The 19,856-nt window shown below is 41.5% G+C and overlaps 1 protein-coding gene across 1 annotated transcript in view; it reads left to right on the top strand.

The window, feature by feature from the left end:
• Positions 1 to 19,856, top strand: part of LCP2 (lymphocyte cytosolic protein 2) — a 58,651-nt gene that overhangs the window by 8,228 nt on the left and 30,567 nt on the right. Inside the window, exon 3 of the mRNA XM_050962903.1 lies at positions 3,106 to 3,152. Coding sequence (XP_050818860.1) covers positions 3,106 to 3,152 — 47 coding nt within the window. The remainder of the gene's footprint in view (positions 1 to 3,105; positions 3,153 to 19,856) is intronic.

Below are 19,856 nucleotides of genomic sequence, written 5' to 3'. Positions count from 1 at the left end.
AAAGCACAAGTATAACAATGGGGAAGAAGTGACAAGGAAAAATCCAGCCTGCAGAGCAATTTGTAAGAAATCAATTGCTTCTCTTTAGGGTAATTGTTTTCTAGTGACTTTTGTAAGATGTAGAAACTGCTAAATTACATTTGGATAGCCCGATTCTGTTCGGAATAAATTTTTGTGGGTGACTTTTGTAAGATGTAGAAACTGCTAAATTACATTTGGATAGCCCGATTCTGTTCGGAATAAATTTTTGTGGGTTTCGTGTTCACTCACAAAGCCACGCAAACAACATGACAATGAAAAAATGGAGCCATCCCAATGAATCCACTCCCTAGTTTGAGTAATGATTTTTACTTTGCTGACTACCTGCATGGAAAAGTCCTACAGAGTATATTAGGGATTAAATCAATGGATTATTTAGAAATTAAAACTCTGTAGAATTTAATGGAGAGACATGTTCTTCCTACAGAATTTTTAACCCAAGCTGCTGAATTTAACTGACAACCACATTCCTTTAATAGAGTTCTAATGGTTGGTTTAAATGTATCATTAAATTTTATGATTCTATAGGATGTTTCCCTAAGAGAAATATATATTTCACCACATTTCACTAACGTTAGTTCTCCAGAGCCAAGGACACCTCTGGAGACAGCAGCTTGATTCTGCTCTAGGCTGAACATTCTTCAATAGAGTTGTTCACCACCAGGGGCGGCTCTAGGTATTTTGCTGCCCCAAGCACAGCAGGCAGGCTGCCTTTGGCAGCACGCCTGCGGGAGGTCCCCGGTCCCGTGGATTCGGCAGTGTGCCTGCAGGAGGTCCACCGAAGCTGCTGGACCAGAGGACCCTCCGCAGGCATGCCACCGAAGGCAGCCTACCTGCTGCCCTCGCAGCGACCGGCAGAGCGCCCCCGTGCCTTGCCGCCCCAAGCACGCGCTTGGCGTGCTGATGCCTGGAGCCGCCCCTGTTTACTACGTTTAATTAGAGACCACTTATTGCTAAGATGAGCCAGGAATATCCCAGCCTGACTTTCAGGTTCCAAGAGGAGTTTTGAAAGCTGGCAGTTTAAAAACACATTTTTACTTTCAAAACTGATCAGATATGGTCTGAAGCTGACACTCATATATGGAATCCCACAATGCCATTTTAAAGTTGTTTACCATGTGCTTTTAAAAGCACATATAACATTCACATCTTTCACTTTCATTGTATTGAGCCAAATTACGCCACTGAGACACTGGACCCTGTTGGAGGTAACGTGGAACTGCACCTGATGGGAGGGATGGGCACTTCAGGAAGATACAATTGCTTCTCCTGGTGCAGGAGGCCAGCTCCTTGGGGGAGGGGAAGACATCACTCACTTCCTCTTTACCCCCTTTGGCACAATGTAGGGGAGGGAGCCATTTCTATGACAGTCACTGGCCCTTGCACAAGGTGTGCAAAGAAGCAAAGGCAAGGATCCTTGTGCCCGCCTCCCCACCCCCACACATTTGAGCTAGGCCAGGGACAAGCTAGCTCTTTAATTGCAAGTATATGAAAAAAAAAATCCATCAGCCATTTTCTAAACAAACTCAAAAATTAAAAGTCAGCTAAAATGTGCAAAACATGATGAGTTTTTGCCTTAAACCCCTGCATACATTAAAGTTTCCTTGTGTAACCCACAGTATGCTATCCCTGATTATTACGTCAGGTTCAATGAGTCCTCCAAACACACGATACCAATGGTGCCCTTAGGACTGTGCTAAGCATCTGGTCATGGCAGGTAACAAATATATCTGTGTAAAACCTTCATTGAAAAAACATAGTGCAAAGCTTGCCTGGCTTCAGAGTGTGTTGCCAGCATAAGACTCCTGACCCAGTCGAGAAAACCTGGCCCTCTTTTCATGGTTTCATATTGACATTGTGAAGTTTACAGTTTCTCATGATTTTGCTGTGCAGCTTGGAGAAACTGGGTGATTTCAAAGGAGTGCAACCTGGAGTTTTTGAGTTCCTTCCAACCCAGGCTCGTTGCAGAACAAAAAGGTGTGAATGCAATTTGAATCAGAACTCTTGAGAGTCAAAACCACAGAGCATTGCCCACTTCTGCCTCCCACAACCAGGAACAGATCTTTTCATTTAAGCACATACACAGCGCTTTTGAAATGGCAACGGTTTTTAAAAAAATGTTGGGGAAACCCCCCCACCTTTTTCTGTAGAGCTCTCCGAGAGAAGCAGAGAATTCATGTATTGCCAACAGAAGTGTTATGGCCATGGGTGAAGACATCAGTAGACTCTATGAACTGTGTTTGGAGTTCAAGTCTGTCATCAGGATTAGATCTCAAGGGGAGGTGGATCACCACTTTGTGTGAATTGGTGCATAGAGATGGGATGTATTATCTCAAAGGAAATTTCACTTCCTTGACACCAGAGATTTATTAACCAGTGGGCTCGATATGTCCAGCCCTAGGGCAACATTAAGTGAGGATCAAGATCTAGCAAAGCAGAGAGAGAGAGAGAGAAGGCAGAAGAACTAATAGAGAATGTTTTCATTAAAATGTGTGTCCATCTTTGTTTTGATTTAAGCTGCTTGTACATTTCCCTAGGGACCATGGGATGAGCCTTTGGGTCACGTGGTTATAGTTTGAAATGCATTCTTGTGTATGCTTGAAATTTTGCCTGTTTGCTCAATATAATTCCAGTAACTATGACAAGCTACAGGGAAAAGGCTGTTGGATGAAAGGTTTTTATACATTGCCCCTAGGTGCAGCAGGTCAACATTTTAAATCTCACAGTAAAACAGTATCAACTGAGCAGCATAGCACCAGCAGAGACCCAATTACAACACAATACAGCATGGTACCTAAGCACACACCTAAATTTAAGCATATATGTAGTGCCATTGACTTCACGTTAGTGCTTAAAGTTTGGCACATGCTTAATATTTTGTTGAATTGAATCCTAAATGCTGAACAGCGGCTTAGGTTTGTACCTGTTCTTCATTCGTTTTCTACTTATCATGCAGTCCTGTTAATTATAATGTTTTGACACATGAAAGAATATTAAAGTTTCCTTATCTCCCAAGCTGTCACATGGACAATTTTGTAACATATACCATGTGTGTTTCTGTTGCAGAATATGTCTGAAAATGATATTCAGAAATTTCCCAAACTGAGTGTGCCGTAAGTAAATCCAAACCAAATCTCATGTTTCAAAATGGATATGTTGCATGGGTTGGAGATATAACTCCTGGACAAGCACAGGGCAAATGGATAGTGAGGCCTCTAAAATGTTGATCTAGAGACCAGCTGTTTGTGTTATCTCAGGAAAGGAAAGGACACATTCTTAGAGAAAAATAACAAGTGAGGAAAACATGGCATTTGTCATTATGTGGAAGATAACTAGATACAGACTAAAAAACCCATTGGGAAAATATTCAGAAATCTTTCTAATTGGCCTCACCTTGCTCCCATGGTTAATGACAGAACTCATTACTGACTCCAGTGGAAGCAGTTAGGCCAATGCTGAGTGCTTTTGAAAGTACCACCTGCTGAGTGAGTATGATTTCATTGCTCAGTTGGACAGAGGACTTCCATCCTGAAAACATGTGAAATATGTCAAATTGAACACTACATCTAATCTAGTTACTTTTTGAATGTTTTTCATCATGCCCCATCATGTTTAGATACCCATTAAAGATAAATCAGACTTAAGACTGGAACAGCTTTCCTGTGCAGCTGTGGGTAATTTGAACCAATTTATATATTTTCCATCCATCATAGCAAGTTATTGATTAAAATTATATTTGCATTAAATTAACACTGAGTAGCACTGAGTTCTGCTGTTTGCAAGACTTCACCATGAAAGATAAGAGTTTCTATGTCTGTTCTGTAAGATACCCCTCATTCTTTTGGTCTCGTGAAATAAATAGTTTTCTGTTATTTGATTATCTTTCCCTTTCATGTGTTCTGTTGATCCCCTAGGCTTGCATTCATCTTCTTTTGTTTTCTTTTAAATTACATATTTTTTATATTTAGGGCTTTGGGATTATTCTCTTTCAAATATTGGTCATTAGGAGTGACTTGAAAAAAGTAATGGAGATATATACAAACAAATATATTAGTGTCTCATGTGAGTAATATACATGGGCAACCTAAATGGAGGAGTTATGCCAGATCCCCCTAAAACTTTATTGATTTTGAAAAGATAAATTATGTCCACTGTGTTTTCTTTGTCGACTTTACCTGTGATAGAATGTGAGCAAACTTGTATTGTATGATCACTTGCTGCTGTTCACTAAGGACTTGAATCTGGCAACAGTGGAAAAAGATCTGTGAACATCAGTGCTCAAGCTCAGAGAAGTGAGTAAAGTAGATGCTAAAAATGCTTGAAAATAATAAATCCAAACAAAAACTGTAGAATTAACACGATTCGTAACAGAAGGAGTGAAATCAACAGAATAAGGACAGCAGAGTTAAGAAAAAGCAGGTTAAATTTTGGGGAAATGGCAGATGAGGTCCCATTGGAAGAAAACCTCAGGATGGAAGGAGGTCAGGAAAGCTAGGAGTTTCTCAAAGAAGCAATATTAAGTAATCATAGAATCATAGACTAAGAACAGAAGGAACCATTATGATCATCTTGTCTGACCTCCTGCACATCGCAGGCCACAGAATTTCACCCACTCACTCTTGTATCAAACCCCTAACCTATGTCTGAGCTACTGAAGTACTCAAATCATGGTTTAAAGACTTCAAGGTACAGCGAATCCTGCAGCAAGTGACCTATGTCCCATGCAGCAGAGGAAGGTGAAAAACTCCCAGAGTCTCTGCCAATCTGCCCTGGAGGAAAATTCCTTCACGACCCCAAATATGGCGATCAGTTAAACCCTGAGCATGTGGGCAAGACCCACCAGACAGACACCCAGGAAAGAATTCTCTGTAGTAAATCAGATCCCACCCCATCTAACATCCCATCACAGGCCATTGGGCATATTTACCGCTAAAAGTCAAAGATCAATTAATTGCCAAAATTAGGCTATCCCATCATACCATCCCCTCCATAAACTTGTCAAACTTAGTCTTGAAGCCAGATGTGTCTTTTGCCCCCAATGGTCCCCGTGGGAGACAGTTCCAGAACTTCACTTCTCTGATGGTTAGAAATCTTCATCTAATTTCAAAGTCTAAACTTCCTGATGGTCAGTTTATATCCATTTGTTCTTGTGACCATATTGGTAGTGATCTTAAATAATTCCTCTCCCTCCCTGGTATTTATTCCTCTGATATATTTATAGAAAGCATTCATATCTCCCCTCAACGTTCTTTTGGTTAGGCTAAACAAGCCATGCTCTTTGAGTCTCCTTTCATAAGACAGGTTTTCCATTCCTCAGATCATCCTAGTAGCCCTTCTCTGTACCTGTTCCAGTTTGAATTCATCCTTCTTAAACATGGGAGACCAGAATTGCACATGGTATTCCAGATGAGGTCTCACCAGTGCCTGGTATAACATTACTAATGCCTCCATATCTCTACTGGAAATACCTCGCCTGATGCATCCCAAGAGTGCATTAGCTTTTTTCATGGCCTTATCACATTGGTGGCTCATAGTCATCCTGTGATCAAACAGTACTCTGAGGTCCTTCTTCGCTTCTGTTACTTCCAACGGATGTGTCCTTAGCTTATAACAAAAAATCTTGTTATTAATCCCTAAATGAATGACCTTACGCTTTTCACTATTGAATTTCATCCTATTACTATTACTCCAGTTTACACGGTCATCCAGATCTTCCTGTATGATATCCCTGTCCTTCTCTGTATTGGCAATACGTCCCAGCTTCGTGTCATCCACAAACTTTATTAGCACACTCCCACTTTTTGTGCCAAGGGCAATAATAAAAATATCAAATAAGATTGGTGCCAAAACCAATCCTTGAGGAACCCCACTAGTAACCTCCCCGCAGCCTGACAGTTCACCTTTCAGTATGACCCATTGTCATCTCCCCTGAACCAGTTCCTTATCCACCTTTCAATTTTCATATTCATCCCTATCTTTTCTAATTTAGCTAATAATTCTCCATGTGGAACCATATCAAATGCCTTACTGAAATCGAGGTAAATTAGATCCATGGCCTTTCCTTTGTCTAAAAAAAAAATCTTACCTTCTCAAAGGAGATCAGGTTGGTTTGACATGATCTAACTTTTGTAAAACCATGTTGTATTTTGTCCCAATTAACATTGACCTCAATGTCCTTAACTACTTTCTCCTTCAAATTTTTTTCCCCAAGACCCTGCATACTACAGATGTCAGACTAACAAGCCTGTAGTTACCTGGATCATGTTTTTTCCCCCCTTTCTTAAAAATAGGAACCATATTAGCAATTCTCCAGTCGTACGGTACAACCCCTGAATTTACAGATTCATTAAAAATTCTTGCTAATGGGGTTGCAATTTCATGTGCCAGTTCCTTTAATATTCTTGGATGAAGATTATCTGTGCCCTCCCCCTGATTTAGTCCCATTAAACTGTTCGAGTTTGGTTTCTACCTCGGATGTAGTAATATCTACCTGCATATCCTCATTCCAATTTGTCATCCTACCATTATCCCTAAGCTCCTCATTAGCCTCATTAAAGACTGAGGCAAAGTATTGGTTAGATATTGGGCCATGCCTTGATTCTTTAACTTCCACTCCATCCTCTATGTTTAGCGGTCCCACTTCTTTGTTTTCTTCTTATTTATATGGCTATAGAACCTTTTATTATTGGTTTTAATTCCCTTTGCAAGGTCCAACTCTACATGGCATTTGGCCTGTCTCACTTTATCCATACATATTCTGACCTCAATAAGTTAGCTTTCCATGCTGATTATCCCCATCTTCCATTCCTTGTAGGTTTTCTGCTTTTTCTTAATCACCTCTCTGAGATACTTGCTCATCCGGCTTGGTCTAAAATTCCTGCCAATATTTTTTTTCCCCTTTCTTGGAATGCAGGCTTTTGATAGTTTCTGCAACTTTGACTTGAAGTAATTCCAGGCCTCTTCTGCCTTTAGATCAAAAGTTCTTCAGTCCAATCCACTTCCCTAACTAAATTTCCTTAATTTTATAAAATTAGCCCTTTTGAAATAAAAAACCCTAGTCACAGATCTATTTTTGTTTATCCTTTCCTTTAGTTTAAACTGAATAAGCTCATGATTGCTCAAACCAAGGTTGTCCCATACAACCATTTCTTCTATGAGGGCCTGACTGCTCACCAAAACCAAATCTAAAATGGCATCTCCTCTTGTTGGTTCAGCAACTACTCAGTGAAGGAATCCATCTGCTATTGCATCCAGGAAAAGCTGAGCCCTATTATTATTACTAGCACTTATCTTCCAGTCTATATGAGATAGCTCAGTGGTTTGAGCACTGGCCTGTTAAACCTAGGGTGATGGGTTCAATCGTTAGGGGTCTAGGGCAAAAATCTGTTGGGGTATGGTCCTGCTTTGAGTAGGGGGTTGGACTAGATGACCTCCTGAGGTCCCTTCCAACCCTGATATTCTATTCTATATATCTGGGAAGTTAAAGTTTCCAATGATCACACAATACCCATTAATATTTACTTCATTAAAAACATTTAAAAGGTCTCTATCCATATCCAGATCAGATCCTGGAAGTCTGTAGCACACCCCAAGCACTGTCTCAGGGGAGGCTGTAATAGCTTTGTTCCCCAGTGTGATTTTTTCCCAGACAGACTCTCTTATCCATTCCATTCCTTCTTATTTCTTTACAGTCTACCTCATCATTGACATACAATACTACTCCACCACCTTTGCCTTTATTTCTGTCTTTCCTAAACAGCACATACCCTTCAATACCTGTACTCTAGTCATGACTATGATTCCACCATGTTTATGTTATCCCTATAATATCCAGTTTCACTTCCTGCACCAGTAACTCTAGTTCCTCCATTTTGTTACCTAGGCTACTCACATTGGTGTACAAACATCTTATTTTTTGCTGTTTGACTTCACTCACATTCTTTACCCAGTTAGGCCCAGACATTCTACCACCAGTATCACCCATTAGACTAGTATCTATACTACCCTTCCTCCGTATGTCCATTCACATACCCACACCTGTATCCTTTCTTACTTCATTTTCTTCCCTCTCAATATTAAAATTGAGCATGGAGACTACCTGGATGTCTCCTAACCATCTCCCCCCCAATTCCTAGTTTAAAGCTTTCTTAATCAGTTGTGCCAGCCTCCATCCTAGAAATCTATTTCCCTCCCTACTCAGGTGCAGTCCATCCCGAGAGAACAATACTCTGTCCATGAATGCCTCTGAGTGGCCATACATCCCAAAGCCCTTCTTATAGCACCACTGCCCAAGACATCTGTTGATCATCATAATCTTTTCACACCTTTGTTGCCCTTTTCTAGGAACAAGCAGAATCCCACTGAAAGTCACCTGAGCCTCAATTTCCTTAAGCGTCTTTCCCAGCCTGGCATAGTCTCCCTTGTGTCTTCCACTGCTTGGGTCACTACCATTGCCGCCTTTGTATCTGTCATAGGCTTCCCACCTAAATCCAACCTCTTCTCCAACAGAACTCAAACTCAAACTCCCCTGTTTACAGCTCTGTTTGCTGGCTCCTGTGCTGCTGCAGCTGTCTGTGCTGCACAACAGCAAATGATTCTGATGTGAAGGAAAAACATGAAGAACAACGTCCAATATTGCTGCAGCAAGAGCTCTTTAATGATCTACAAATCAAAAAGGAATCCTATAAAAAGTGGAAACATGAAAAAATTACTAAGGATGAGTAGAAAAGAATAGCACAAAGCAAATAGGCACAAACTGAGGCTAAGGTGCAAAATAAGTTACATATGGCAAGAGACATAAAAGACAATAAGTAGAGATTCTTTAAATACATTAGGAACAAGAGAAGGATGAAGGAAAGTGCAAGTCCACTACTTCGCATGGAAAGAGCTAATAATGGACCATAACAAGAAGGCTGAGGTGTTTAATACCTATTTTGCTTCAGTTTTCACTAAAAGTTTAATTGTGACCAAAAACATAACACAATTAATATTAACGGGGTAGAAATTAATATTAGGATAGAAAACAAATTAAAGAATACTTAGATGAGATAGCTGTTTCCAGTCAGCAGGGCCTGATGAAAAACTCCTTTGGGTACTTAAGGAACTAGCCGAAGCAATTTCAGAATCATTAGTCATTATCTTTGAGAACTCCTAGAGGACAGATGTTCAGTGGACAGGAGAAGGGCAAACATAGTACATATCTTTAAAAAGGGGAACAAAGAAGACCCACAGAATTATACACCAGTCAGCCTAACTGATACCTGGAAAGATACTGGAACAAATTATTAAATAATCAATTTGTAAGCACTTGGAGGATAACTGGGTGATAAGCAATAGCCAACATGGATTTGTCAAGAGCAAATCGTGCCAAACAAACCTAATTTCTTTCTTTGACAGGATTACTGGCCTAGTGGATAGGGGGATGCAGTTGATTTGATATATCTTGATTTTAGGTGGGACCGTGTCAAAATCCTTACTAACGTTCTCAAACTAGGGAAATGTGGTTTAGATGAAACTGCTATAAAGTGTGTGCACAACTAGCCAAAAAATCATATTCACTCTATCGTTATCAAAGCTTTATTGTCAGACTGAGAGATCCTATCTAGTGAGTTCCCATAAGGGTCAGTCCTGTACCCAGTACTATTTAATGTTTTCATTATGAGTTGGATAATGGAGTGGAGAGTATATTTATAAAATTTGCTGGGAAGGATTGCAAGCATGTTGGAGGACAGGATTAGAAATTGAAAGGATCTTGATAGATTGGAAAATTGGTAAAAAATCAACCAGATGAAATTTAACAGAGAAGTGTAAAGTACTACACTTAGAAAGGAAAAAAAAAATCACATGCACAGATACAAAAATGGGAAATAACTGGCTAGGCAGAAATACTGCAGAAAGTATCTAGGGGAATATACTGGAGCAAAATTGAATATGAGCCAACAATGTGGTATTGTTGTAAGAAAGGCCAATATCATTTGGGATGTATTAACAGGAGTGTTGTATGTAAAACATGGGAGCTGGTTGTTCTGATGTACTTGGCACTGGTCAGACCTCATCTGAGGGTATTGTGTCCAATATTTTAAGAAAGATGTGGACAAATTGGAGAGAGTTTAGAAAAGAGCAACGTTTTAGAAAAATCTGATCTCTGAAGAAAGGTTAAATAGACTGGGCATGTTTAGTCTTGAGTAAAGAAGACAGCAGTGACCTGATATTCTTCAAATATGTTAAGGGCTGTTATAAAGAGGACAGTGATCAGTTGTTCTCTATATGCCTGAAAGTAGGACAAGAAGTAATCAGCTCAATCTGCAGCAAAAAAGGAGATTTGGGTTAGATATGAAGAAAATTGTTCCAACTGGAAGGATAGGTAAATACCAGAATATGTAACCAAGGGACATTATGGAATCCCTGCCTCAGAATGGGATGATGGACTAGATGACCTCTTAAGGTCCCTTCCAGACCTACATTTTCTGTAATTCAGTCATAATGCTTTCCATTGCTTTCTTTCACTCTAACTTCATTGGTTTGTTGTCTGTTTGGATTACAAATCCCTTGTGGCCTTGCCTTCTTACTTGTTTGTAAAAAATGCCTAGTAGACTATGCAAACAATAAAAATTAAAAATAATCCCATAGTTCCTCTTCCCCCCACCCTTTCCCCACACTCTAAATCTCCATCTTGCAAGGACGCAAGAAACTCTAGTCATTTTAATGCCAAATCAGATCTTGTAGATTATAATCAACTCTGATTGCCAATACCATAGGCAGGCCTGAGTGGCATCTTAAATGGTGTAAAATCTTTTCTGGCTTTTAAAACAAAGGAGATCAAAAGCAATTACTTCAGATCTATCTATGCCTCTCTATCATGCATCTTCTGACATGCATCTGATGAAGTGGGCATTCACCCACGAAAGCTCATGCTCTAATATGTCTGTTAGTCTATAAGGTGCCACAGGACTCTTTGCTGCTTTTACATATCCAGACTAACACGGTTACCTCTCTGATATTCTCTACCATTGTTACTTATATGTCCCCCATTAGTGGGATATCTGATTGCCTCACAATCTTTGATGTTTGTATTCTAGGAGGATGCCTCTGATTTAGGGCAGTGCTTTGTCCCCATTTTACAGATAGGGAACTGAGGTACAGAGAGTCTACGGCACTTGCCCAAGGTGTCACAGGAAGTACAGGGCAGAGCAGGGAGCTGAATGTGGGGCTTCTTAGTTCCAGGCCAGTGCCCTAGCCAGTAGAGCAACCTTCCCCCACTCTGACCTACTGTTTAGAAGCAAATGTTCCACTGATCAGTGTCAGTGAAAGGACACATTAGCATCAATGGGAGATGGCTCAAAGCAGCATGTGATCCATTCAGCCAAGGAAAGACAGGTAGAAATTAATTCAGTTCTAAGGATGCTTCTACACTATGAAATTAGGCAGTTATTCCCCGGTTCTAGAGGAAGGTATGATTTAGTTTTTCCTGTTTCTTCAATCATCATCTCAGGGAACAAGACCACAATGAAAAGTAAGTATCAGAGTAGGATTTCTGTACCAAATACAGTGTTGTGAAGGTGACCTAAGTAATCCATCATGTATTTAGAGTCTGAGGGGGGAATTTTTGGCAGCATTTGTAATATCCTACCATTTATAATGAAGCAGTTTGACTTGAGAGAGACCAACATAAGAGACTGCAGGTAGCAGGGGCCAAACTCTCCTCTGGATTATTCAGTTTCACCTCTCGTCCTACTCATAGGCTGTGTCTACACTACGGGATTATTCTGATTTTACATAAACTGGTTTTGTAAAACAGATTGTATAAAGTCGAGTGCACACAGCCACACTAAGCACATTAATTCGGCGATGTGCGTCCATGTACCAAGGCTATCGTCGATTTCTGGAGCGTTGCACTGTGGGTAGCTATCCCGTAGCTATCCCATAGTTCCTGCAGTCTCCTTCACCCATTGGAATTCTGGGTTGAGATCCCAATGCAAAAACAGTGTCGCGGATGATTCTGGGTAAACGTCGTCACTCAATCCTTCCTCCGTGAAAGCAATGGCAGACAATCATTTTGCACCTTCTTTTTCCCTGGATTGCCCTGGCAGACGCCATAGCATGGCAACCATGGAGCCTGTTTTGCCTTGTCACTGTCACCGTATGTGTACTGGATGCTGCTGACAGACGCGGTATTGCAGTGCTACGCAGCAGCATTCATTTGCCTTTGCAAGGTAGCAGAGACAGTTACCATCCTTATTGCACCATCTGCCATTGTAAATTGGCAATGAGATGACGGTGATCAGTCATTTTGTACCATCTGCTGCTGTCATGGGTTCTCCTGGCTGGCCTCGCTGAGGTCGGCCGGGGGCGCATGGACAAAAATGGGAATTACTCCCCTGGTCATTCCCTTCTTTATGTTTTGTCTAAAAATAGAGTCAGTCCTGCCTAGAATATGGGGCAAGTGTACTAGAGAACCAGAGAGCACAGCCGCTCCGTGTCAGAGCCCCAGAGATCCCACAGAAATGATGAGCTGCATGCCATTCTAGCGGGTGCCCCTGCATCAACCCCACCTGTTGCTTCCCTCCTCCCCCAACCCTGCTGGGCTACCATGGCAGTGTCCCCCTATTTGTGTGATGAAGTAATAAAGAATGCCGGAATAAGAAACACTGACTTTTTAGTGAGATAAAATGAGGAGGAGGCAGCCTCCAGCTGCTATGACAGTCCAGGCAGGACATTAAAGGGTGAGGGGTGAAAGGAGCACAGCCTCCCGCTGCTGTCATAGTCCAGGAAGTACAGAATCTTTTCTTTAGACATGAAGGGGGAGGGGCTGATGGAGCTCAGCCTCCAGTTGCTATGATGAGGATGGTTACCAGCCGTTTTGTACCATCTGCCGGGAATGACCGGGAGTTATTCCCATTCTTACCCAGACGCCCCCGGCCGACCTCACCGAGGCCAGCCAGGAGCACTCCCGGGCTGATGATGAAGACGGATATCAGTCATATTGCACCATCTGCCACCGGGAAGGGGATGCTGATGTTTAGCGCTGCAGCACCCTGTCTACCAGCAGCATGCAGTAGACATAAGGTGACATTGAAAAAAGGCGAGAAACGATTTTTTTCCCTTTTCTTTCGGGGGGGGGGAAGGGTGTAAATTGACGACATATACCCTGAAACACCCCGGACAATGTTTTTTACTCTTCAGGCATTGGGAGCTCAACCAAGAATGCAAATACTTTTCGGAGACTGTGGGGACTGTGGGATAGCCGGAGTCCTCAGTACCCCCTCCCTCCCTCCATGAGCATCCATTTGATTCTTTGGCTTTCCGTTACGCTTGTCACACAGCACTGTGCTGTGAACTCTGTATCATAGCCTGGAGATTTTTTCAAATGCTTTTCATTTCGTCTTCTGTAACGGAGCTCTGATAGAACAGCTTTGTCTCCCCATACAGCGATCAGATCCAGTATCTCCCGTACGGTCCATGCTGGAGCTCTTTTTGGATTTGGGACTGCATCGCCACCTGTGCTGATCAGAGCTCCACGCTGGGCAAACAGGAAATGAAATTCAAAAGTTCGCGGGGCTTTTCCTGTCTACCTGGCCAGGGCATCTGAGTGCAGATTGCTTTCCAGAGAGGTCACAGTGGTGCATTGTGGGATACTGCCCGGAGGCCAATACCGTCGATTTGCGGCCACACTAACCCTAATCCGACATGGCAATACTGATTTCAGTGCTACGTCCCCCGTCATGGAGGAGTACAGAAATTGGTTTAAAGAGCCCTTTATATCGGGGCTTCGGTGTATGGACGGGTGCAGGGTTAAATCGGTTTAGTGCTGCTAAATTCGGTTTAAACAAGTAGTGTAGACCAGGCCATAGATTCCCCTACTGTACCTGTCCTCTGCTTTCCTATCAGTTTCCCGCAGGGGAAACAGTGCCCTGTATACTATATGTCCGCATGACCAGAGGAATGAGATGATGAGCTACATAGGAAGCCTTGTACAATCAGAGAAACTTAGGGCTAGATAGGATCTCAAGAGGTCATCTAGTCCCACCCTCTGCACTGAGATAAGTTTGGGGTCACCTAGACAGATATTTGACCAATCTGTTCTTAAAATCCTCCAGTGACAGGCTTCCCATGGCAACATATTCCTGAACTTACCTGTTCTTAAAATTAGAACTTTTTTTCTAATATTAAAACCATCTTCCTTGTTGCAGATCGAGGGTATGACAGGAAGTAATTGGCTCAAACATGGAGAACGATCATCCTCATCCTGTTTATACATATTTGAAGGCTGCTCCCATGTGTTATATCATAGAATCAGAACTGGAAGGGACCTCGAGAGGTCATCTAGTTCAGTCCCCTGCACTGGTGCCATGACTAATTATCTAGACCATTCCTGACAAGTGTTTGTCTAACCTGTTCTTAAAAATCTCCAAGGATGGAGATTCCACAAACTCCGAGGCAATTTATTCCAATGCTTAACCACCCTGACAATTAGAAAGTTTTTCCCAATGTCCAACCTAAATCTCCCTTGCTGCAATTTAAACCCATTGCTTCTTGTCCTATCCTCAGAGGTTAAGAAAAGCAATTTTTCTTCCTCTTCCTTGTAACAACCTTTTACATACTTGAAAACTGTATCATGTCCCCTCTCGATCTTTTCTTTTCCAGACTAAACAAAACCAATTTTTTCAATCTTCCCTCATAGATCATGTTTTCTAGACCTTTCATCATCATTTTAGTCGCTCATCTCTGGACTCTCCAATTTGTCCATATCTTTCATGAAATGTGGTGCCCACAACTGGACACAATACTCCAGTTGAGGCCTAATCAACATAGAGTAGAGTGGAAGAATTACTTCTTGTGTCTTGCTTACAACACTCCTGCTAATACATGCCAGAATGATGTTTACTTTTTTTGAAACAGCATTACATTGTTGACTCAGATTTAGCTTGTGGTCCACTATGACCCCCAGATTCCTTTCTGCAGTGCTCCTTTCTGGGCAGTCATTCCCATTTTGTATGTGTGCAACTGATTGTTCCATCCTAAATGAAGTACTTTGCATTTGTTCTTATTGAATTTCATCCTATTTACTTCAGACCATTTCTCCAGTTTGTTCAGATCATTTTGAATTTTAATCCTACCCTCCAAAGCACTTGCAACTTCTGCCAGCTTGGTATCATCTGCAAACTTTATAAGTGTACTCTGTATGCCATTATCTAAATCATTGATGAAGATATTGAACAGAACCAGACCCAGAACTGATCCCTGAAGGACCCCTCTTGTTATGCCCTTCCAGCCTGACTGTGAACCACTGATAACTACTCTCTGGGAATGGGTTTCCAACCAATTTTGAACCACCTTATAGTAGTTCCATCTAGGATGGATTTCCCTAGTTTGTTTATGAGAAGGTCATGTAAGACAGTATCAAAGGCTTTACTAAAGTCAAGATATACCACGTCTACTGCTTCCCCCCATCCACAAGGCTTGTTACCCTGCCAAAGAAAGCCATGGTGACTGTTAATTATCACCTTATTATCTTTTAGAAGTTTGCAAATTGATTGCTTAATGATTTGCCCCATTATCTTTCCGGATACAGAAGTTAAGCTGACTGGTCTGTAATTTCCTGGGTTGTCTTTATTTCCCTTTTTATCAATGAGCACTATATTTGCCTCTTTTCCAGTCTTCTGGAATCTCTCCCATCTTCCATGACTTCTCAAAGATAATCACTAATGGCTCAGATATCTCCTCAGTCAGCTCCTTGAGTATTCTAGGATGCATTTCATCAGGCCCTGGTGACTTGAAGAGATCCAATTTGTCCAAGTAATTTTTAACTTGTTCTTTCCTTATTTTAGCCTCTTCTGATCCTACCTCATTTTCAATGGCATTCACTATGTTAGATATCCAATCACCACCAACCTTCTTGGTGAAAACCGAAACATACGTCATTAAGCATCTCTGCCATTTCCACATTTTCTGTTATTATGTTATTATTGTTATGTCCCCCCTCAGCCTTCTTTTCTCAAGACTAAACATGCCTAATTTTTTCACCATTTCCTCATACGTCATGTTTTCTAAACCCTTTATCATTTTTTATTGCTCGCCTCTGGACTATCAAGTTTCTTCACACCTTTCTTAACCCAAAACTGGACAAAATATTCCAGCTGAGGCTTCACCAGTGCTGAGTAGAGTGGAAGACTTACTTCTCATGTCCTACATATAATACTCCTTGTAATACATCCCCACTTCATAATAGCCTTGTTTGAAACTGCATCAGACTTGACTCGTATTCAATTTGTGATGCCCTACAACCCCCAGATCCTTTTCTGCAGTATTGCTGTTTAACCCAGTTATTTCCCATTTGATATTTGTGCATTTGATTTTGCCCTTACTAAGTATGGCAACTTTTCTCTTATTTTTATTGAATTTCACTTTTGTTGATTTCAGACCAATCCAGAGTAGTTGAGGTCAAGAATTCACTACTTGATATTGGTGTTTAGTAGTGGAAGCAGAGATAATGACCATTTTAAAAACTGGGATGAAGCTGTGGATTTTTTTAAATTATTATTATTTTTTAAGCTGTAAGTTTCTGTAAGCAGAAATGCACATTAATGTACTACAAATATAAATCTGACCAGCCTCATCACTAAATGAAGCATGCATTTTTGCAGGTCTACAGCCTTGTAAGCATACTACTAAAGTTATATGTACTCAGCCAGACCCTTAGCTGGTGAAAATTGGGGTAGCTCTATTAACGTCAGAGCTACACCAAATTATACCAGCAGCAAATGTGATCCAACACTAGTAACTGTGCTACATTCGTCACCCACAGGCCACAGCAATATAAACCTAATGGGCTGAGCATGTGGTTTTTCTAAATATACCCATCTGAGGAAACCTATGTGCTCAAATTTGAAAATTACAAGGTCATTACTCTGGGATATTTCTGTAACTTTAGCAGTGGCTAACTAGGTCACAACTGTCCTTACAGAATATGACAGGCAATTTACTGAAATTGGTTACAAGGCAATCTCTTATTTTGAGGAACAACATCTACCTCCTGTGTCACCCAGGCATATCTTCATCTGGCCCATCTTCAAACATAAAATAAACCTTGTTAAAATAGTTTTATGAAACAAACTATTTAGTAAATATATATTAACTCTTATGCACTCTATTGGCTAGTGTGTATGCATACCACTGTGCTCTACTTGATGGAATTGAAACTGTTCAGCTGTATCTCCTAGTCCCCCTATTCAGCAAACAGCGTTAACAAAGATGTCCTTTCTCCTGTGCAGTTCTGACCCCCTGTCATGTTACATTCCTAATGGCCATAGCGTGCAGTGTACTGACAAGTTTGTAGCCTTAGGTGGTCAAGGATTTGTTAAAATATTCAGCCACAAAAAAGTGATTGGTACCAATAGGTCATTGTGCGAGTCCAATTCCGGCTGGAGCATTATGGGGAAGAGGGTGCAGGTTTTCTCCCCTTGCACCTGCAGCAGACCTCTAGCACTTACTGTGTGAGCACTAAATGGGCTGGCTAGTCTACCTCCCTCAAGGGATGTTCACCAGACCACCATCCAACCCCCTTGCATGCCTGCCAGGGTCTGACAGCAATGGCTAGGCAAAATACCTTTCACTGGCAGGTGTAAGGTGCACTATGCAGCATGCTTGCTGAGGGATCCCACCTTGTGTAGACAGAATGACTTGGAGTACATGAGAAATCATACCTCCCTTAGTCCCTGAAAGGAGCAAAGACTTTTTTGGCCCATTATGTGTGAGGCTGTGTAAGAAATTCTGGTTGTCTTCCCAAAAAGTTTCTTTTCTAGACAAACTTAAAATAATGCTCTTGTGTTTTGCTTTGTTATTCATTTGAAAGCCCTGCAGGCTTCTTAAGTGATATTTAATATTTGTTATTTCCTGCTGTATCTAGGCTCTTTTTAAGAACGGATCTTTGACCTCCTGATTACCAAACCATTGTACTATTGGGGGATGCACTAACAGAGGAGAACAATTCTAGCAAAGTCCTTCTACCTGTCCCTGGTGGCTCTTCAGGGAAAAATGAAAGATACTCCTGGTATTTGTGTATGCCAGGGATAACCAAGACATCCTGGCTAAAACTGTAGCTCTTTGCAAAGCAAGTTCTAACACCCATGGTTAGCTGTAAAGTATTGTCAAACCTATGGCTGCCCCATTGCCAGTATCTTACCCCATGCTTTGTAAAATGATATGAGACACCATAAGTATGAAAGGTACTATATAAAGCAAATTATACTAGATGAACGCAATTCTGAATACTTGATTGGAAGAATTGCAGGGCTGATAACGTCAGACTTTATATATTTTAGACCAATATATATTGGCTTTCAAACTATTTACATTTCTAATGATGTAATATTTAGTTTAAGTCAATGTAAAATCAGGAGACTTTAGAACCCTGCAGAATCCTGAAGCCTATTGTATTTGTTACTGTAAAACCTAACTTGGAGAGCACATGACTTATGAGGAGAGACTGAGGGAACTAGGATTGTTTAGTCTGCAGAAGAGAAGAATGAGGGGGAATTTGATAGCTGCTTTCAACTACCTGAAAGGGGGTTCCAAAGAGGATGGATCTAGACTGGTCTCAGTGGTACCAGATGACAGAATGAGGAGTAATGGTCTCAAGTTGCGGTGGGGGAGGTTTAGGTTGGATATTAGGAAAAACTTTTTCACTGGGAGGGTCGTGATGCACTGGAATGGGTTACCTAGGGAGGTGGTAGACTCTCCTTCCTTAGGTGTTTTTAAGGTCAGGCGTTGCAAAGCCCTGGCTGGGATGATTTAGCTGGGGATTGGTCCTGCTTTGAGCAGGGGATTGGACTAGATGACGTCCTGAGGTCCCTTTCCACCCTGATATTCTATGATTTATAAAAGCTAACTTTGTTAAAAGCCCTTTGTCTCATGGTCATAGACACATATGCCTTAGTTCTATGATCTGGCTAAGGTGCTTCTTGAATCAAAACTCTAATTAGGCTGCTAGGGTAAGGTTCTGCATGCCTGCAGAGGATTGGGTGTAGCTGTGCTCACATTCACCACACCCCTTCCTGACAACTGGGAAGTTGGCAGGTGCTAGCCCACCCACTGCTAGTGGCCCCTCCCCCAGCCTGGGGAGGAGCTACTGAACCCAGTGCTCAGGTAAATATGTGGGACAACGAAGGAAAAAAAACACAGGAACAGGTGTGGGAGTCAGAGGGCCAAAACTAAGGAACCGGAAGGGGACACAGAGCAGAGAACCCCGGACAGCGCCCACTGCTCCTCAAAAGTGTCCAAAGAGCCACCAGACGCCGCCCAGAGAAACTCTGCCTGGATGTGTGAACTGATAAAAGAATGAAAATAGGCTCCACAGTTGCAGGCCTCTCCCCTCAGCTAACCTCCTCTCCCTGGTGTAATATCAATCCATCCTCATCATCATATCCACTCATTATACTCCACATCTGAACATAGCCACTTTATGAACTTTATACCCTCATATCTCAATGTCTGTACTTTGATCCATCAACCGTTTACCCCCAATCAGGGATATTGCAGATTATGTTTTCCTTATGCACCTGATCTTAAGCCAAACTTTGCACCCTCGATAATCTATACATTATTCCCTGATAACCAGAAACTTCTATGCTTAAACTCTGTACCATTCACTTTTTTTTTTAAAACATCTTAACAACATTTTTAAAATGGTCACTTTGGCCATGGCTAGGAAGAGGTTGATGAGGTGGTTCTGCGATTTTGTGGGGTCATGTATTGAGTGTGCATATATAAACTGGTGTGGGGAAAGTGCAGCCACAATCTCAACAAGAGGTTCTGGAGGA

Source organism: Gopherus flavomarginatus, chromosome 7, assembly GCF_025201925.1.
Source record: "Gopherus flavomarginatus isolate rGopFla2 chromosome 7, rGopFla2.mat.asm, whole genome shotgun sequence".
Taxonomy (NCBI): domain Eukaryota; kingdom Metazoa; phylum Chordata; order Testudines; family Testudinidae; genus Gopherus; species Gopherus flavomarginatus.
The sequence above is the reverse complement of the archived record's forward strand: the minus strand, read 5'-3'. Positions and strand labels throughout refer to the sequence as shown.